The sequence below is a fragment of the Protopterus annectens genome, chromosome 4.part0 (genome assembly GCF_019279795.1).
Source record: "Protopterus annectens isolate FY-2018-M chromosome 4.part0, PAN1.0, whole genome shotgun sequence".
Taxonomy (NCBI): Eukaryota; Metazoa; Chordata; order Ceratodontiformes; family Protopteridae; genus Protopterus; species Protopterus annectens.
Genome location: NC_056733.1, coordinates 55888140 through 55908434, shown reverse-complemented (window position 1 = coordinate 55908434; position 20295 = coordinate 55888140). Strand labels below are relative to the sequence as shown.

At 39.2% G+C, this 20295-nt stretch overlaps 1 protein-coding gene across 1 annotated transcript in view; it reads right to left on the bottom strand.

Annotated features, from left to right (window-relative positions):
- Positions 1–20295, bottom strand: part of RPTOR (regulatory associated protein of MTOR complex 1) — a 5042670-nt gene that overhangs the window by 4551087 nt on the left and 471288 nt on the right. Inside the window, exon 3 of the mRNA XM_044068087.1 lies at positions 13709–13791. Coding sequence (XP_043924022.1) covers positions 13709–13791 — 83 coding nt within the window. The remainder of the gene's footprint in view (positions 1–13708; positions 13792–20295) is intronic.

The following is a 20295-nucleotide window of genomic DNA, read 5'->3' as shown; positions in this document are numbered from 1 at the left end:
AAAATAAAACTTTCAAAATGAAGTTCAAATCATCATAGAAGTAAATCTGTATGCACATTAGTGTTTATGGTAAATGGAGTGAAACAGCCAAGTAATGGATCATTGTAATGGCTGCAGGGGGAGGCTCCATTTGACCATGGTATTGTGAGGGGGAAGGGCGGCAAACTTAGGCAGCCCCAGCTGAACCATACCTCCCAACTGTCCAGATTTGCAAAGAATGAATAGATTTTTTGCTTCTTATTTTTGGTTTGTGCCTCATAAAATTTGTGGTTTTCTGGCAAATCATTTAGGAATTAAGTCACTAATGACACACTGAGTTTCAGACTTCATAACCTTCAGAAAAATGCATGCTAAAGTAAGACCTGTTCTATCAACTGCCTCAGTTTATACAAGAGCAATTTTTAGTACTGTTTATATGTTCCCCCAATATATTTGGCCTTCTTCTGATTTATTGCATTAACAGGATGAGAGGTACATGCAAATAAATTGCTTTATAGAATTAGGCATAGCCAAACCTCTCAACTGTCCCTGATTTTGGCTCAAAATGTTGCTCTTCCCCTAATGATCCCTCCGCAAAATAGCAATTTTGGAAGAAAACATGGAGGGTTTATAATTAAGAAATAAGTGTAACAATCCGTTAGATTACTTTTATTTCAGAAATGCATGTAGATAATTTTATTTTGTTAGCGGTACTAATATTAAAGTGTCCCTTCTTTGACAGGTTCCCAGCTGTATTGTGTTGCTATTTTATATTTTTACATCACATTTTTGGTCAATTTTTCATAAAATTGTGTTTTTTTTGGCAAATTAGTGACAAATCATTAAAGACTGAAGTTAGAAAATAATGATAGACATTTGAGTTTCAGATTTCATACCATTCTGAAAATTCATACTAATGCAAGACCTCTATTATCTTTCTAAGTTTATAAGAGCAATATTTTAAAAATTGTCCTTATTTTTGGGCCTTTGTCCCATTTCTTTGTATGACTTTGTCCAGATTTCTTGCTCTGAGGTTGAGAGGTATGACAAATGTGTCAGGGCCATCACAAGTCAGCCAGAGACATTTCAAACTTTGACATACTTGTTGCACCCCACTCCCCCATGTAGTGACTCTGGATGTGTCGAAGCAAGGCAAGGAGTAGTTATGCAGTGTAAATGTGCAGAGTATCCCCCCCCCCCATCCAAGGTAGATACAAGTACTAGAGTGGCTTTTCATCTGTCCTTGATTTTTACAGAATGGTCTGGTTTCTGTCATATTTTTTGTACTGTTGATTTATGCTTATTACTCAAAGTGCCTGTTGCTCTGTGTTTAAGTAGCAATACTTTAATGACCATCAGGTAAGCTTGGCTGAGATTGCAAGATGCAAGTAAGCTTTAATAAGCATACTGTTAAAGAATTGCCAACATTGAAAGCCTTTCTGTTGCCATGTAGAGAATACTTAACTAGATAATGTATAAGCCTTGGGTATTGAAATGCATATGCCAGTATTTGTAATAAAGAACAGGATTACATTATATTAAGAGTCTCATTACACTTGGAGACTTCCAGTCATCTCTGCAGGCTTTACCCGTAAACAGAATGCCAATCATGTGGTCCATAACCTATACAGTAATCCTTTTAAGCAATGTATCTTGAGCTTATTTCTTGTTTGCTTTTCATTTTTTACTTTGATCATGTTTTCCCCATGAAACAAGTAGATGTCAGGCAGCATAAGGAACATTTTTACAAGTGGGGGCATCAGAGATTTCTACTTTCAGCATGTTACTTGGTACTTTAATAAAGCTGAATATAAATTATAATTAGAACTGCAGTGCAAGAAGTGGTTTGAGTTGAGTGCTGCTTGTTTTTCTTATACTTGATTTTGACTGGCATTCCATTAATGTATTTTAAAAAAAGTAATTTATTTTTTCATGCCTCACAAACTTTTTTGTTTCCATCTAGATATTAAGCTGTCATGCAGCCAATGCACTGAAATATTTTTATTCTTCTACACTTCATTTTGTCTTCACTGGACTCTCATAATGACGGTATGGCACCCAGGGCAGTATATTTAGTTTTTGTGGTTTTGAGCATAGCTCCTCCCCTTTCTAGTTGGCTGCACCCTTTCCCATTGACCCCACCCATTCAGCTGTCTCCTGCAGCCCCCCTTTGATTTGAACTCACCAGCCGCCACTGAGGCAAACTATGCTAAATATTGACAATCGCCTCATGCTTTAGTTCAGTCTACTAGTGGGACATAACGTCTGGTCAGCGTCTACAGCTTAGACATGCTTTCTTAACCTACACAAGCTTAATTGAGTTTACTTTGAATTGTGTTTAAATTTTATATGTCTATAGAAAATCACGATTACTTTGACATACTCACTTCCTGGATCTGGGAGGTATCACATGACTTGAGAAACCTTGACATTATCTGTTTTACAATGTTTTTCTTATGCTATTAATATGTTATCAGCAATGTATAGATTACAAGTCTATTGTCATTATATGAATTGTTTTATTTTGGATACATATGTGGAGGCTTGTACTATGTCTTCAATTTTTTATTTTTTTACAAGGTATGGTGAATTTAAAAACTAAGAATAGGGATTATTTGTGATGAGCCTAAAAGATTAGTCCAAGTTGTATTCCTTAGTATTTTGATCACATTTATCTGTACAATAATATACCCTACTATGCAAGTTGTACAAACTCTGTACCTAGTTAATTCTTTCAAAGTTTACCCTCCAAAATTGGTATTTTCTTCTAGTCATGAGCCAAGTGGATATGTTAAGTAGGGTTCTAGATGATGTCATTTGGAATAGTATTATTGTACATAGTATGTAAATATGTTTTTTTTTTTAATGTTAACTATCATTTCTAAAGCCATGCTTAACCTCTTTTTCTCATCTTTCTTCTCTCTCAGAATCAGGGAAGATGCGGGTAGGCACAGGGGGTAATTTTGAGAGAGTGCAGTGCTGCTTTTTTGCTTGCTCTTACACGCTTATTTAACTTTAACAAATTGTGTGAGGTACACACCAATCTATCCCCCTCTTCACCTATCATATACTTAACATTAGGTTAGATAAATCTCTCTGAAGTATGGACAAAGAGTGGAAAATAATTTCTTGGAATGTTCTAGGGCTCCAGGATAAAAATAAGAGAAATCTTCTAATGCACCTTCTTCTCAAATCAGAAGCTGATATCTCCTTTATTCGAGAATCACATATGTTAGATGACAACTGGATATTTGAGAAGAAAAGGAAATGGATAAAAGACATTATTCCAGCAGGAAACAGTTCTAATTCGAAAGGGGTGGCAATTATTGTTAAAACTTCATTTAAACACATTATTATTGACAAGGGTTCAGATCAGGAGGGAAGATGGTGTTATTTCACATGCCTGGTTCCACCACTGAACAAACCTTTAGTGTTCCTAAACCTGTACGGTCCATGCTCAGTCCAACAGCAATTTATATTAAAAATGTATAATATTCTATTAAATTTCCCAAATCACTATTTCATCCTAGGGGGAAATTGGAATGCAGTAATTGACCCTAGTCTTGACAGCTCTAACAAAACTAAACTATACAACTCACACCCCTCCGTTGCCTTGTCGGATCTTATTTCGGACTTTGAACTTGCTGACCCTATATCCTTTGGTGATGAATCTCAAATCGGCAACAACTACACCTACTATTCCAAGTGTCATTACTTTTGGTCACATATAGATTTCTTTCTAATGTCAGAAATACTAACAAACTGGCAATTAAAGTATATAGGTGAACCAAGGTTTTTTCTAACCACTCTAAAATCACCTTACTGATAAACCTTACTGAAAAGTCGCTTATAAATCATAACAGAAGTAACTGGTCTCTTAATAAAAATATTTTACTCAACCCATTAGTGAAAAAAGAGATAGCTCCAGCCCTATTAGATTTTACCAATGATCCTCTGAACTCAAATATTCCATTTGACATACCACTGGCAGCGTGTAAAGCTACACTTAGAGGAATATTTACTCAAAAATCATCATACATGAAAAAAAAAAAGAAGAGAAAAAGAAAACAGTCTCCTGTTCGAAATCAGAGATTTAGAAGACAAACTTCAAATGAATCATTCTTCTCTAATAGAACAGGAGATGATAGGTAAACAAAGGGAATTATTCAATCTCCATCAAGCTAACTACTCCTTACAAGAGCTAAGGTTTATTACTAAATATTCTGAATGGATACAATATCCCTATAAAGCACTAGCTAGACTATAACTGATAACAAAAAGTCCTCACCGAGGATAGCTCTGATTAGTTACCAAGGTACGCTTTACAAATCGGACGACCAAATTATAAACTTATTTTACCAAATATACTCAGGAATTTACGCTATCTGTGAACACCAAATCTCAACTTCAGAAATAAATGACTACCTTAATAACATCATATTCCCAAAGTTAAATGAAGATCAGAAAAGAATACTATCTGCCCCATTGAGTCAAATAGAAATAATAAAAGCCATTAGTAATCTTAAACCAGAGAAAGCTCCAGGCCCAGACGGTTATTCCCGATTTCTATAAAACCTTTAAAGAAGTCCTTGCTCCCATTTTACTTAAACTATTCAATAGTATTCACATTAATGGAACATCAGACCTTTATATCAATCACTCCAAAACCATCCTAATTCCCAAACATAACTTAAGACAAATCAAATCAACAACTACAGGCCAGTTTCACTTATGAACATGGATCTAAAAATGTTATCATCTGTATTAGCTGAAAGGCTTAAAAAGGTGATCCCCTTTCTTATCTCTGTAGAACAAGCAAAATTCATGTCCAACCGACACACCTGGGATAACACTAACAATGGAAACTATGATCAGTCTTACCAAGAAGGACATAAATCCTAGATATGCTATGATTCTGGATGCGTCAAAAGCATTTGATAGGTTTAATTGGAAATTCCTGTTCACAGTGCTATCCCACTTTGATATACCCACTGAATACATTAATATTATCAAATATTTATATAACAGCTCCTATACTTGCTTATTTATAAACAAAAACTGTCGCAACCAATAAAAATCTCAAATGGAACTAGGCAAGGATGTCCCCTTTCTCCCCTTCCTTTTAACCTATATCTGGAACATTCTTCATATCTCTAATAAAAAAAAAAACACATCACTCAATTCCCAAAATTCTAGCTACCAAAATCAGTCTGACCACATTTGCAGACGATCTGAATCTATATTTTGAACATCCACTATCAGACACCAAAAAATTAATCACCACATTGAGTACTTTTGCACACATAATTAAGATAAATCCTGCATTTTCCCGATTAATCCAGAAGCTCATAGAGAATACCTCTTCCCAGACTCTCCCTTTCATTTGGTATACTCCTGCAAATATTTAGGGGTTTGTTATGACCACTCTTCGCCTTCTATACTACACTCCAACCTAACAAAACAATGGACAATAATATTACAAGACATGAATAGATGGCAACAGCTGAAACTCCCTATGCTATCCAAAACCTCCATTACTAAGATGAACATTCTCCCAAAAATTCTCCATCACTTTCATGCATCTCTATCCTTCATCCCAAATATATTTTTCTCTAAAATCCATAAAGCTTTTCCTAAGTTCATCTGGTATCCCAAGTCAGGATGTCCTATCAAAAACTTACCCTCCCTAAAGATAAAGGAGGTTTTAGTTTGCCAGATATACAACTGTACTATAGAGTTTTACATGCTAGCAGATTAATTAAAATTGTTAACTTCATGCCCAGCAGTCAAATACGGACCCCCCCATGGATAAGAAATGTGGTTTAACCATGTCTTAAAGAATTACTTTAACCCCAAAGCTCTCCCCCTTCACAGACCCAAATGTCCTTAAAAATTTAAAGATACATCATATATTAAAAGAAAAAATCAAATCTTTTCACGGTTTACATAAGTCCCTGAATCTGGAGAAAGCTCTTTTCGTACTCCAAACCCACACATCTAAATCCTAATCTTCAGCTAAATAGGAAAATGATCAACCTTAAAGACTACCCACTAACCAAAGATTACACAGTATGGGACATTCACAAATACAGAGATTCATCACCCACAAATCTACGGGAAGCCCTAAATTTATCTAAAAAATATACCATAATCTTGTGACAAATAAGGGAACTTATTGCCACTCTCCCTTTTGATTTTAACATAGACGGTCCAGCTCTCAAATCAGGTCTCTAAATTAATGGAAATTCTAGACAGCAAGAAGAGCATGGTATCCCTTGCCTATAAACTAATTAGTACAATGTTGCACCAAGATAAATCAGTATTTGTGAACTATTGGAATCAGCATGGTCTGTGTATTTCTAAGGATCAAAAATTATCCGCCATTAATTCTACTCTTTCTTTCTCCCCCCTTTAAAAAACATATTTATACTCAATATATGATTACCAATAGCCTGTACTTCACACCTGTCCACCTAAATAAATTTAATCTGAACGTCTCAACTGCTTGCCCATGCTGTTCTTACCCCAAAGCGGATATCCTACACATAATTTGGTTTTGTAGATACCCACATAGTATTTGGTGTTCTCTTAAGGTGAGACTTGATAAAATGGGATATCACAAATCAACTCTTTCTTGAGAAATGGCAGTGCTACATATTACAGATATAGTATCTCAAAACTAAAACTGCACATTTTAATCACTCTTTGTTTACTTGTCAAACTCTACATCACTAAAAACTGGTTTGATCATACTAAATTGTGATAGGATGGTTTCAGGAACATGGCAATTAAATATATTACTTTGCAAAAACTGTTATTAATTAGTCCTCAGAAACTCACTTACTTTCAGAAACTCTGGAATTCCTTATTTGAACTATTATATGATAATTAACATCCTACTTAACTTGGAGAATTCAGATGTTAAGGTCGCTACTACACTGTTGTCCTTGACTTCTCTCCTCTCCTTTTCTTCTGATCATTTGTTGTGTGGCTGTTTTCGTTTAATTTCCCTAATTTTGTTTACTTTTTCAGATGCTACATCAATGTTAGTTTGAGCCTTGTTGTAATGCTGACCTACATACTTCTACACATATAATTTTTGGCAAATCAGGGGTATAACCCCTCGCAGCACTGTTGTATATTTTGTATATATAGTGTATTCACCTGCTAACTTGTAACTGAATGACATTCTTATTCTGCAATTGTATTTGTTAAGTTTTCTGTATTGAAAAACAATAAAAGTTCTATTTGAAAAAAAAAAAAGAAATCATCTGTGGGCCAAATCATCGTGAACAGTGTAAGGACCCACCACTGGACCAGTAATCAAGGAGCCTCAATCCTCACCACTGGCAACAGTGGAGGACATACACAGGGAGGATGACAGGTACACACATGGTATTTCCAGATGCAGCTCTCTGCATCAAGTGCAATTTCCCTTATGACCGCTGTCAGTCCAACGTTGGTTTCTCACTCTTTCTCCAGATCTCCAATAAGAATTCCCACTGGCACAGCTAAAGAGTTGTGATCTCAGCTTAGAGGCCAAGCCAAGACCTCCACAGTGTCCTCTGTGTCCAACCCAAGTAGCTGACACACACACCCCTCTGGGAAAGGCTGGCTCAGGTTTACTAGCTATGCCCCCTTTTGCCCAGACTATAAGTTATCACTGCCACCAGCCAACTCCATATCAAGTACTTTAAGGCCCTTAACAAAGAGTGCCCAGTCTTACTGTGTAATATTAATATTAACGTAAATGGTAGTTTGATCAAGAGCAAGGCTATTAGGAATGGTCCACACAGTGTCACCAAATAAATACGCAAGTACTCTCAAAACTTAAATATCTCGACAGATCAGATGCTACATGGCCCCAATGGTTACATTTAAAATATTTGATCCTGGCCATGTACCTGAACTAGTGGCTTCCCCTGCTACTGGTGGACGCTGCTGGGGGAGTTTAGGTGCCCACCATGGGTTTCCTTATACCCCTATGCAGCAATGAGTATCCCTTTCCTGTGCAGTGATGTCTTTCTCACTAGGTATAGGTCCCCCTTTTTCCCAAACTCATCTGTGGTCCTGCATTTCCTATCTGCCAACTAGATTCTCATGTCTTCAGGCAAAGTGCTAAGGGCTTGTTCCCTCACCAAAAGGTCTGCCAATATTTCAAATGTGGTGGCCTGACACCCACTCACCCACCTATGAAAATAAGTGCTCAACTCAGCAATATATTCACACACACTTTCATCTACCTTGCATCTATGATCACAAAACTTTTTTTTCTATAAGCTTCATGTGTTAACATAAAACACTCTAATAAACCATTCTTTACTGTATTATAATTTAAGCAATCAGTATCAGACAATTTAGAAACAGCAGCTGAAGCTTTACCATGAAGTAAGGGGATCAGGAACCATACGCAGAGCCCTTGGTCAACATTATACTGTTTACAAACCCTTTCAAATGTATGAATATAAGTATGAAAATTATCACCCTCTGTAAATTGTTAAAGAAATGTACTGGTCTTTACTGCTTTTGGGGTTCAGTTACTCGCTTCCCCATTACCTCCATGACACTGGTGAAGAGTCAGCATCTCCTTTTCATGTTGTCTCTGGCTCTCATTTTCTTTGGCTTCCAAATGTCTCACTCTCTCTGATGATTCTGCTTTGACCTCCAAATGCTGCAGTCCCTCTGCTGATTCTTTTTCCAAATGTTTGCCCTCCAGTTCAAGTTTCTAACTCCAAATGGATTTTTAAGTCCTATGAGGCAAAACTGAACTGTCCATTTTCTGAGAGATGTACATACCCAAGGACAGTCTGGTTGTCCTCCAGTTGCTGGGCTGTGATGCAGCTGTGGTTAAGGCTGCAATAATTTCTCCTTTAGTCAGGTTGGCATGTCCCAGTCCTTTGGCTTGGCACATCTCAGCCAACTGGTTTCTTGTCAGCTTGCCATAATCCTCTGCTGACATCCTTGCCTGCTCTCCCTGACTAACTAAATTAACAAAAAATAAATAAAACTATCGTGATATGAAACTCTGAATGTCTAATGTGTGGCTGCTTGACAGTACAAACACTTTCTTTAGTGACCACTATTTACAGGTTACAGGAGTTCAATATCTACATCACTGAATCCCAGTACATGATGTGGTGATCCCACTACTGCCAGACAATAAATATGTGATGACCCACCACTGCAGTAGTCAAGGAGCCTCAATCCTCACCACTGACCACAGTGGGGGATGTACAGTGGAAGGGTGACAAGTACACAGCACAGTATTGCCAGATGCAGCTCTCTGCATCAAGTGCAATTTCCCTTAAGAGAACACAGAGACAACAGTCAGGATCTGGTTTCTCCCTCTTTCTCCAGATCCCCAAGACGACTCACCACTGATGCAGCTATAGAGTTGAGATGTCAGCTGAGTGGCCAAGCCAAGACCTCCAGCATACTCTCTGTCCAACCAGTGCTTTCTGTCCCTGCCTAAGTAGTTGACACACACACTCTGAGGTTTGATTTATACACACACACATACACACACACACACACACACAATCTGGGAAAAGCTGGCACAGGTTTACTAGCTATACCCCCTTTTGCCCAGACTACAAGGTAATCACAGCCACCAGCCAACTCCTTATCAGCTACTTTAATAAGCCATTTAACAAAGGGCGTCCAATCTTACTGTGCAATATTAATATTAATACGAATGGTAGTTTGACCAACAGCAAGACTATTAGGAGTGGCCCACACAGTGTCACCAAATAAATATGTAAGTACTCTCAAAACTTAAATACTTCTAGACAGATCAGCCACAATGTAAAGTTTAAATATATTTAATAATGAATAATAAAAGAACAAGAAAGTACTCATTATATATTCACAGTGACATCAGAGTTCAAAATCACAGGAAATATTTAAAACACTGCAGGACAGTTTCAAATAAAGAAAAATATCTAAACTAAGCTTTGCTATATTCCTGACTACATCCGAGAGAATTATACCATTCTCTAGAAACTTCATCAGAGCAAGGCAGATGTGCTGAATGGTTCTTGTCAGTTCTAAGACAGAATATAGAATGCCCTGTCTCCCAGAGAGTTCTCAAATTAATCTCCCAAATATTATTGCTAAGATAGCTTGCAGAATGACATAATTTCTTGTCGTCTGACTCTATCCCATGTGAAACCCCCACTGCTGGAAGCTGACTGTATTTAGCATCTGCCTGTGAAAATACATAGATCTCAGATCTTTGGCAGATGCTGGAAGTCATAAAACAATTACATTCCTTCACATTTCAAGACTAGTATTTATTTCACCCTAGAGACAATACAGAAAGATCCATAATTTTAGACATTGTCTCCTTGCTGCACTGAAACTGAAAGATGCCATATTTTATGGTGTAGCCATAAAGTAATTGAATTTCAGTTATTTTCTGAAGTTCACCTCCTGTATTCCAGCTTCCACTGTTAAAATATGTATATTTAAACAGCTAACAATAGTGCATGTACATTTCTGTTGTATTCTAGTAGGGCACACTGTGGTTACAGTTCAAACAGCACTTTGCAAAAAACTTTTCAACATACACTTCTGTACCAGCAATTTGATATATACAACATACAATTCTAATGGATTTGTAACAAAAGCATCTTATACAAATCATGTTGATATTCACAAATAACATAATTATTTGCGAAATTCCAGACAGCTGTGCTGGCACTTTTGTGACAGATACAGAGAGAGTTCATGAGATGGAGACATGAAGACATACTAGAGCAAAAATGAAAAACTAATTTAAGACAGTTTCTTGAAAGCTTCATAGAAAACCAGAAAAAAAAAAAAAACAGCACCGGAGAGTCTTAACATTTTGTTACCAAAGGGGAATGTAAAGAGTCAGTTTCTGGGACAGAAATTCAAATGTTAGTGCATTTTACACTGCTGTAGCACAGTTCTGGATTCATGAATCTACAGTGTGTATGAGTATGTCATGACTCTCATTGCTATTTGTACTTAAGTCTGTTCAACTGTTGAGATGTATCCTGTCGGTTTTACATTTCTGTCTTACTAGCTATATTTTTTGTTGTTATAATGTGTTATTATCAGTTTTTACTACTATGTATTAAATTCTAGTATTTCTGTTAATATATGTGGAGCTTTTCTCCCCGGGCCTCGCTGTAAATGGACCTGGTCCAGTCGGACTGTCCTGGTTAACAAATGTGAAATAAAATAGATGAGCGTCTCCCTGACCCAAAGATGCGACAATGAAACAACCAAAGTAACCATGGCTAACCCCTGGCCCCAGTAGCTGAAAAGTCTACACCAGAGGCACACAGCGTAGAAAGCAACCTAAGGCACAATGGATGGCAAATACAGGTTCATTCACCAATGATTGAGGCACGGATGAGCTTGCAGTGGTGGCACTGGCTCTTTGTGTGGTTTCTTCTTTTTAGTCACAGTGGCAAAAGAGTCATTAGGACCAGAATAAGCATCCATGCTGCAGCCAAAGACAAGAACAAGGACTGAAATTTGGTAAGAAGTGCTGAAATAAGTTGGTTAGAAGGTAAAGTGTCATAGAAGTGTTCACGAGCAGCGCGCACACATGCACATTTACCTCACAGTCCTTTTTCCGCAAATTTAACATAAAAATAGCAAACTCCCTGTCAGAAATAAAGCAGCTGTTTACAGTGTACACTGACAGCAAAAACAGGTAAGTAGTCATAAACTGTACACAAGCACTAAATACAGTCAACATTTTTTTTGCCTGCTTAAAACACTAACCAAACTTTCAGTTCTCACAAATCTACTATATGTTTACATAAACAGCACACTTTTACCAGAAAAATAGCCCCCAAGTCTCAAAATAAGTCCTTTGCTAAAAAAAAAACAGTCCTTGACACAAAACATTTGATACTGTGAAAAAAAACACCACGTTTCTTAAAGGGGAGATACTACTTTTAGTTATAAGAGGGCAACAATTTCAGTGTGAAAGAGGTCCCCTTACTTGGACTTGTCTGCTAGAAATGAAGCTTAAAGGACAATTGCTGCTCCTGTAGAATCTCAGAGCTTAAGGGAGCCACAGCTTTGTGAAGTTGCCAAGGTGATGTATCCCAGTCGGGATACAATCCATATAGCCAAAAGGCTACTGCAGCAGTCAGAATGACAAACATTGATGGGAAAGAAAAGAAAAAATGGGAGACCTCACACATCTGGCTGCTGCTAGATGTATCAAGTGGACAGCTTCAGAATGCTAGATGACAGAATCAAGATAAGAATGCTTAACAAGTCAGCTAGTCCCGTCTGTGAATCCTTCAGACACAAAACCCCAAATAAAATCTCTTATAATTCTAAGGACTAGGCATTTGGAGAAATACTATCTAAAGCTTTAAAAAAGTAAATTGCATGTTAGTGTAACACAAGAATATTAACCCTTTCTAGAACTGTATGAAAAAAAATGAGGTAGGACCAAAATGTAAGACTTGGGGAACTTCCAGAGGACAATGAAGGTGGATATCTCCCTTAAAGATCTTTAGGGCTTGAGGAGTGCAATGACAACTATTTATGAGTTCAAAAGACTTACTAGCGTACTGACTAAATTCTCTAACTGGAACTACAAAGAACCGAGTGGGATTCTTTAGCTCGTTTATCCTGGACCTCAGTATGATGGTAAACCTGGACTTCAAAACTTCCCTAAATCAGTAACATAAACAGGGGTGGGGAGTAGCAGTACCTGAGATCAAATAAAAGGGGCAAAAACATTAAATGTAAACAATTATTAGTTGAGTGATGCAATTTCTAGCTGGAGACAAATGAAAGGGAAAAAAAACATGCTAGAAAGAGAAGATACAACACAAAGGAACAAATATAACAAAAAAGAGAAACAAACAACTGTTGTAAGACAGAACAATAAAGTGCTGTCTCCAGCTCCAGTGCTGGCAGACCCTACAAACTTTCAACAGAGCAGTAAAACTCAGTGATGTAATATGATACCAAATCAAAACCAGTACAAATCATAGCTCGTCAAAAACGAAATATTTTGCAACAAAGCTTTCTTCCAGCATGTCCTACCTCCAAACTACTTAAAAGTTAACTTCTGCCTTGCTCAAAACACTGACTTGTGTACTCTTTCTGTCCTCAAGTTTCCCTCTCGCACCACTGTAAACAGGTATCTTTATAGTCTACAATTTCTTAATACCATCTTTTTTGGACTCTCACATGCAAACTTAACACTATTTCCAGCCATTCAGTCTTAGTTAACATGCATACAACTTCTGAGACGCCAACTTCATTGTATCCTGGATATTTTTATATAGCAGTGTTTTTATTTTTATAGTCAGTACAGCTGAAAATAATTCTTCACTCTATCTACAATTACTTCAGGTTTATATTTTTCTAGTTGCTATATGCTAACTACATAAGGTGTTTTCCCTCTCTCTCTCTCTCGCTTCAGAATAAGCACTGCAGAAAGGCCATAACAAGGCTGCCACACCAACTCTATTGTCTCTATACTAACATATAAAGCTGATAAGATTATAACTTGAACCTCATCACAGAATGAATTCAGAATGTTGCTGCAAATATAATGAATTTGCACCTGAATGCCATGGTACACCCATGTGAAAGCAAAAATTACTCAAAACATTTTTGATAAGGTACAACCCAACATGACACCAATAATGTTAAGAATCAAATTCAGGAAAACTATACATTTAAAAAACACCACCTCTGGAAAATACAAAAGACACTATACCCTTGGTTGCCAGTTTTCATACTGCTTCTGTACGTTTGCCCCAATCGTCTCCAGAGCTTTCTGTGGACTCATAGAAAGAGGATCTGAGAAAGAAAGAAAAAAGAAATTGTCTATGTATATTTACCATAATGTCAACTATTTCAAATACAGGCTAACTGATGCAATAAAAAAAATGGATTTGATTGGAAGAGTAGGAGATTAGCTCCCTGTCTGATCTTTTTCAGGAATGGGCTGTCCCCTGAGCAAGTAACACTGAAGTCTGGTAGTTCTGAACTATGGTCATTGCAGGCGACCAGCTATAAAACAGAGTGGACTGTGTGCCTTTATGCTTTTTGCTTCCGCAGCCGCAGAATAGAATGAAATTGGAGTACTGTGCGAAAAAAATCTTCATTGGTTAGGTCATAATGGCCCCCAAAGCTTATGCTTAAACCAATGCCATTATAACTAGTACAGTTCCTAAACAGGGGGTAAACTATACCTAAACTGTACATTAAAAATAACATCAGACCCCTAGATAAGGTAAAACAGAAAAACATCCTTTGTGAAACACACACACATGCAAACAAAATTAAGCTGGCAAAGAACTAAATATACACACAAACGTCACTAAACACAAAACTAAGCAGGGCTGGGGAAGGTATAATCAGACAACTGCACTATGTTCATCACAAAGATCACAATTGCAGGAATTCATTACACTAATGGGACAGTATCAAACAACACATTCTCATGTCTCACTAGCAACTAGATTGTTAAAGCAACCATGTAAGTAAAATGAAGTAAACCCTCCTCTACCCCTATACTAGAAAGCCAGTTTTGAAAACTTTGAATATATGTGAATGGCTGTTAGGCTCCAGCCTTTCAAATACTCTGGACAGGAACATTTCTGATGAAGGCCACAAGAGGTAGCTGCTGTCCTGCTAGAGGCACCCTAAATTCTCCAGTCTTGTTGCAACTATCATAAAAGAAAATAATACGGTTTGCTAATCAGCTTGAAGGGGTCTGTTGGTGGACAACTATATCTTCACTTCAAAAAAAGTAGCAAACAGCTGATGAGATGGCCTCAGATGTCTTAGCCCTTTTATTATCTCGGTCATCTGTGCACATCTGCAACATATGGATTTTCCCCCATTTATTTTCTTCTTTAGAATAAGTGGCTGGCGGCTGAACAGTGTCACTCAAGGAAAATTATGGTTGTTTACACTTACCATAAATGTAGATGTTCGAGTGTATTCACTGTTGCAGTCATCACACATTTGGGTTATCTGCTTGCAGTAGCCCTCAGTCGGCCTGATTATCAAAGTCTTGGGTCCTGCGTCGGTTGCTGCCTCATCTTCCATGAAGTCAGGGGTATAAAGCATGCAGCCAACACCCTTAAATCAGTATTTCTTGCCCCAGATGTCAGGTGCCCCCTAATGGGAAGCAATTAAATATATATATATATATAAGGTTACACCTCCAACAAAAAAGCAAATACACCAAAAAGCTTTAAGCATAGTAAAAAGGAATAGAGGTATAGCCAAAAGAAGTCAGTAACCAGGATTGCAACAGTGAATACACTCAAACATCTACATTTATGGTAAGTGCACACAACTCTACTATGTTCTTCATGTTTCACTGTTGCAGTCATCACATTTGGGTAGATTCCCAAAGCTAAGGATGGGAGGAGGAAATTAAGATAGCATTAGGACCAGCTATAAGGCCCTGCAAGACTGCAGTGGCGAAGCCAGCTCTTGATTTAGAGAAAATTGGCAAATGGTAATGCTTGGCGAAAGTATGTACAGAACAACAGGTAGCAGCTTCTAGGATGTCCTTGGTGGGATATCTCTGAGGAAGGCTGTAGAGGTAGATGCAGCCCTGGTTGAATGTGGTCTTATCCCCCTGGGGGATAGGTTTTCCATGGTGCTTATAGCAGAAATTAATGCAATGGCCTATCCATTTAGAAATAGTTTGCTTTGAAATGGCCTTCCCTTCTGCCCCTGCAGCAAATGCCACCAGCAGCTATTCAGATTTTCTGAGAGGTTTAGTCCTGCCCAAGTAAAATCTAAGTTGTCTGTGCACATCTAAGGAGTGCAGTATACTTTCCTCTTTGTTCTGTGGATTAGAAAAGAAGGTTGGAAAATGAATGGACTGATTAAGGGCCACATTGGACACCACCTTGGGCAAGAAGGAAGGATTGGTCCTGAGGGAGACCCTGTCCATATGAAAAATGATGAAAGGCTCCACTGCCATGAGGGCCTGTAATTCAGACACCCTTCTTGCTGAAGTGATGGCTAAAAGGAAGGCTGTTTTCCAAGAAAGGAATTTCAACTCTGCATTTGCAGCTGGCTCAAAAGGAGGTAGACTGAGTTTTTACAATACAAAGTTAAGGTCCCAGGCTGGAGTTGGGGCTCTTCTGAGTGGTCTTAAGTTTTTGGCCCCTCTGAGGAACTGCTTGAGCAATGGATGAGAGAAGAGGGGTGGTTCTGTGTTGTAATGAGCTGAAATGGCTGAGGCATGAATTTTGATGGAGGAAAAGGAAAGGCCCTTATGAAGCATCTCAGTTAAGTATTGAAGAATCTGAGGTAAATTGGGCGCTGCTGTGCTCATCCGTCGAGTTTGGTTCCAGGAACAGAATCTTTTCCATTTTTCAGCATAATATTTTTCAGTACTAGGCCTCTGTCTCCAGAATGACATCAAACACTTGCTTACTGAGGGATGGTAACGGAGAGATCAGGTAATTAGCCGGGCTGCCAGGTTCAGGGTTTGAAGCTGAGGGTGCAGAATCTGGCCCTCCTGCTGGGACAGCAGAGTAGAGGTCTGAGGCAGGTGCCAGCAGTGATACGCTGCACAAGAGGGGGTACCAGTGTTGGCGTGGCCAGTCTGGTGAAATCAGTATCGTCCTTGGTTCGTCCTGTTTGATCTTTAGTAGTACTTTGGAGAGTTGAGGCAGAGGAGGAAAGGCATAAACTAATAGATTTTTCCAGGTGAAGGACAGGGCATCCACTTTCCAAGCTTGTTTGCAGGGAGTCCTTGTGCAGAATTTGTCCAACTGATAGCTCTGGGGGGAGGCAAATAGGTCTATCTCTGAACTCCCTCATTTGTTTATCAACATGTTGAATGTCTTTGGTTCCAGTTTCCACTCATGTGGGTCCATGAGATTTCTGCTTAGTTCGCCTGCCAGTGTATTTAGCTTTCCTGGCTGGAATTGAGCCTGTAGGTGCAATTGGTAGCTCAAGGCTGTGTTCCACAGAGCCATGGCTAGTCTGCAGAGAGAGTATGAGTGGGTTGACCCTTGCTTATGTACCACATAACAGTGGTGTTGTCCATCTTTACCATTAATTGTCCTGGAAGAATGTGGTCCTTGAAGGCTATTAGTGCATTCTGTACAGCTAACATTTCTTTTTGATTGATATGCAGGTGCATTTGACTTGGGTTCCACTTGCCCTGAATGCACTTCTCTGCCAGGTGAGCCTCCCATGCATAGTCTGATGCGTCTGTTGTTAGGGTTTGGGTGGCAGGGGGTAGAGTGAATGGTAGTCCCTTGATTTGGTGGCAGGCCTCTGCCCACCAAAGGAACTCTAACTGTAGGCAAGATATGATAGGAATCATTGCTTCTAGATCCTGAGAATGTTGACACCATAGGCTTTTTAGATACCATTGTAGTTTCCTCATATGCAGTCTTGCATATGGAATTAGGAGAATGCAGGAGGCCATGAACCCCATGGCCTGCAGTATTTGTCTTGCAGATAGCAGAGTCTTTGTGGACATTAGTTTGAAGTAAGCTGTCAAATTAACTTGTTTCTCTGGCGTGAGGAAAGCCATCTGGGAAGTTGTGTTCAAGCTTGCTCCCAGGAATACAATTTGTTGGCAGGGTACAAGATGCGATTTATTTTCATTTATGGTGTACCCCAGAGAAGTTACCACCTTTTGTACAAACGCCAGATTATTCAATAGTATGTCCAGGCTTTCTGCCTGAATTAGACAATCGTCCAGGTATGGGTATATTTGAATATTTCTTTGCCTGCAAAATGCAATGACTGGAGTTAGGCACTTTGTGAATACCCTGGGCGCAGCAGATAAGCCAAAGCACAGTGCAGAGAACTGATAGTGCATGAAGCCTGCTTTGATGTGTAGGTATCTTCTGCAAGATTCCTTGATTGGGATGTGCAGGTAGGCTTCCTTTAAATCCAGGTGTTGCCAACCAGGCATCCTTGCCTAGCATAGGAAGCAACTGGTGAAAAGTTAACATCTTGAATTTTGGGATCACCAAAAAAGTGTTTAGGATAGAGAGATCCAAGATAGGATGGCAAGAGTTGCGTTTTCTGGGCACCAGGAAAAGTCTTGAATAGAAACCTTGTCCCCTTTCCACTTCTGGGACAGTTTGAATAGCTCTTATACCTAAGAGAGAACTTGCTTTTTGAGCCTCTGCCCACTAATTTGGGGGTAGATCTGGCCAACTGTTTGGGGTTGGTAAAGTGTGGAAGTGGAATCTGTATCCTTGGGAAACTATATTTAAAACCCATTTGCCCTGGGTAATGAGTTCCCAGTTTTTTGCCTGCAGAGCAATCTTTCCCCTAAAGGAGCAGTCAGTTGAAAAGGGCTTGGAAGTTTTAAAGTTAAGTCATTGAGACAGTTTACCATAGGGGGGAGTCTTACTACTCCCTGCTTTGGAAGTGGGAGCCCCCACTCCTTAGGTCCTGTGTGTACCTTGGGACTGAAACCTGGGTGTTCTGCTGGTTCTGGGTTTGGACTGAGAAGGCCTGGAAGAGGCAGGAAAGGACCGGTTCTTAGAAGGCCAATGCCTACTAAATCTTGGAGGCTGTACTTGCAGAAAATCTTTAACAGTTTGCATAGATTTAGCTTTTTCCTCCATCCTTTTAAGTACTTATTCTGCTTTGCTGCCAAACAGGCAGTCCTGGTTTAAGGGAGCATCCAGCAATTTAGCTTTAACGTGATCTGGCAAAGATTGCTCCCTAAGCCAAGCATGCCTTCTAAGTACAGACCCAGTGACAGCAGCTCTGCAAGATGCCTCTAGTGAATTAAAACCACACTGCAAAGTAAGTTTTCCAACTTGTTCAGCAAAATGCATTAAATCCTGTAAATCCTTATTTTCAGCACAGTCAGGAATCAACATCATTTTCTGTTTAAGCAATCCAATAATATGCTGCTGATACTTTAACATATGAAACTGACAGTTTAAGGCCCTAATGGCCAAGGTTGCAGAAGTGTATACCTTCTTACCCCATCTATCCAGCACCCTGGAATCTCTATCAGAGGGGATAGAATTTTTCGCAGTAGTAGCCTTAATGCCCTTGGGTCCCTGTGAAATGGTCTCAGGATCCGCAGTAGGATTTTTAAAGAGGAACTTGTGAGAGTCAGGAACCCTGTAATATCTATCTGCTTTTCTGGGAGCAGGAGGTTAAGGAGTCAGGGGCCAAGCTAGATTCCGAAAAGGCATCAACAATGTCCAGTACAGGAGGGATAGCTAAAGGCCTGTGTTGGGGCAGGAGTAAGAAATCTCTAAGCCTCTTTTTAGAATCAGAGTAATCCTGGCTGGAGGGGAAGCAGAGGGAATAGAGTCCGCTGCATCAGAATCCTCATAGGTAGATGAGGGTAAATCCTGGTCATCAGAGTAAACAGAAATTTCAGAATCCTGATCAGAAGAATCATAAGCAAACTCAGTCCTAGGTCTCTTAAAGGGGGAAGGTTGGCTTCCCCTGATTAAAGTAATAAGGTCTTCAGCCATTCTTATTTGTTTTTAGGCATAAGAGGCCTAACCATGTGGTCTGGGCGTTGGTTTTTTTTAGCATGCATTGAGTTTTAGGCCTTGAAGAAGAAGATGGCGTAGGTTAAGTATGCAAGTCATTAGGCCTGAATACACCCTCAGAAGCCGGTGCCTGCACAGCGGCTCCACACCCATCCAAGATAGAGACATCCACAGGTTCCACAGCTGAAGCATCTGGTGGCATACCGGACTCTGAATGGGACTCAGTAGAGGCCTGCGAATCTGAAGTAGCTGGTATCAGGGGCTGCGTAAGCACCTCACTGAGAACCGGTGAACTGGAGACTAGCTTAGGAGAAGCATCGTCAGCAGCTTTGGACCTAGGTGGCCTGTCTCTGTCTTTATCTTTGCGTTTTTTTCGGAATGTCGGTAGTCGGGTGGCTTACTGAAGCCATATCTGGGTAATTGAACCGAGTACCAAAATATTTAGAAGCGTAAATATACAGACAACAAACAGTTTGTTGTTTAAATAAGGCACAAAACCGACAACGAGGTACGTCGTGGTCAGGGCCTAGGCAAGAAATACAGTACGAATTAAAATCTTTATGAGGTATTTGCTTTCCACAAGAAATACAATTATTGACTTTTGCTGACATCGGTTTAAAGCAAGAAAAAGTTTCCCCAATGGGGTACTTAGCTTTAGTTGAAGACTTCAGTTCTGAAACTCGAAAACGAAAATTTCAGGAGTCGGCCGACTGGCACTTGTGAACTGCTTCTGCTTCGGGCACCGCATGGCAAGAAAGACTGATGTAATGATGTCGGCTGCATGCTTTATACCCCTGACTACCTGACATCATGGAAGAAGAGACAGCAACCGATGCAA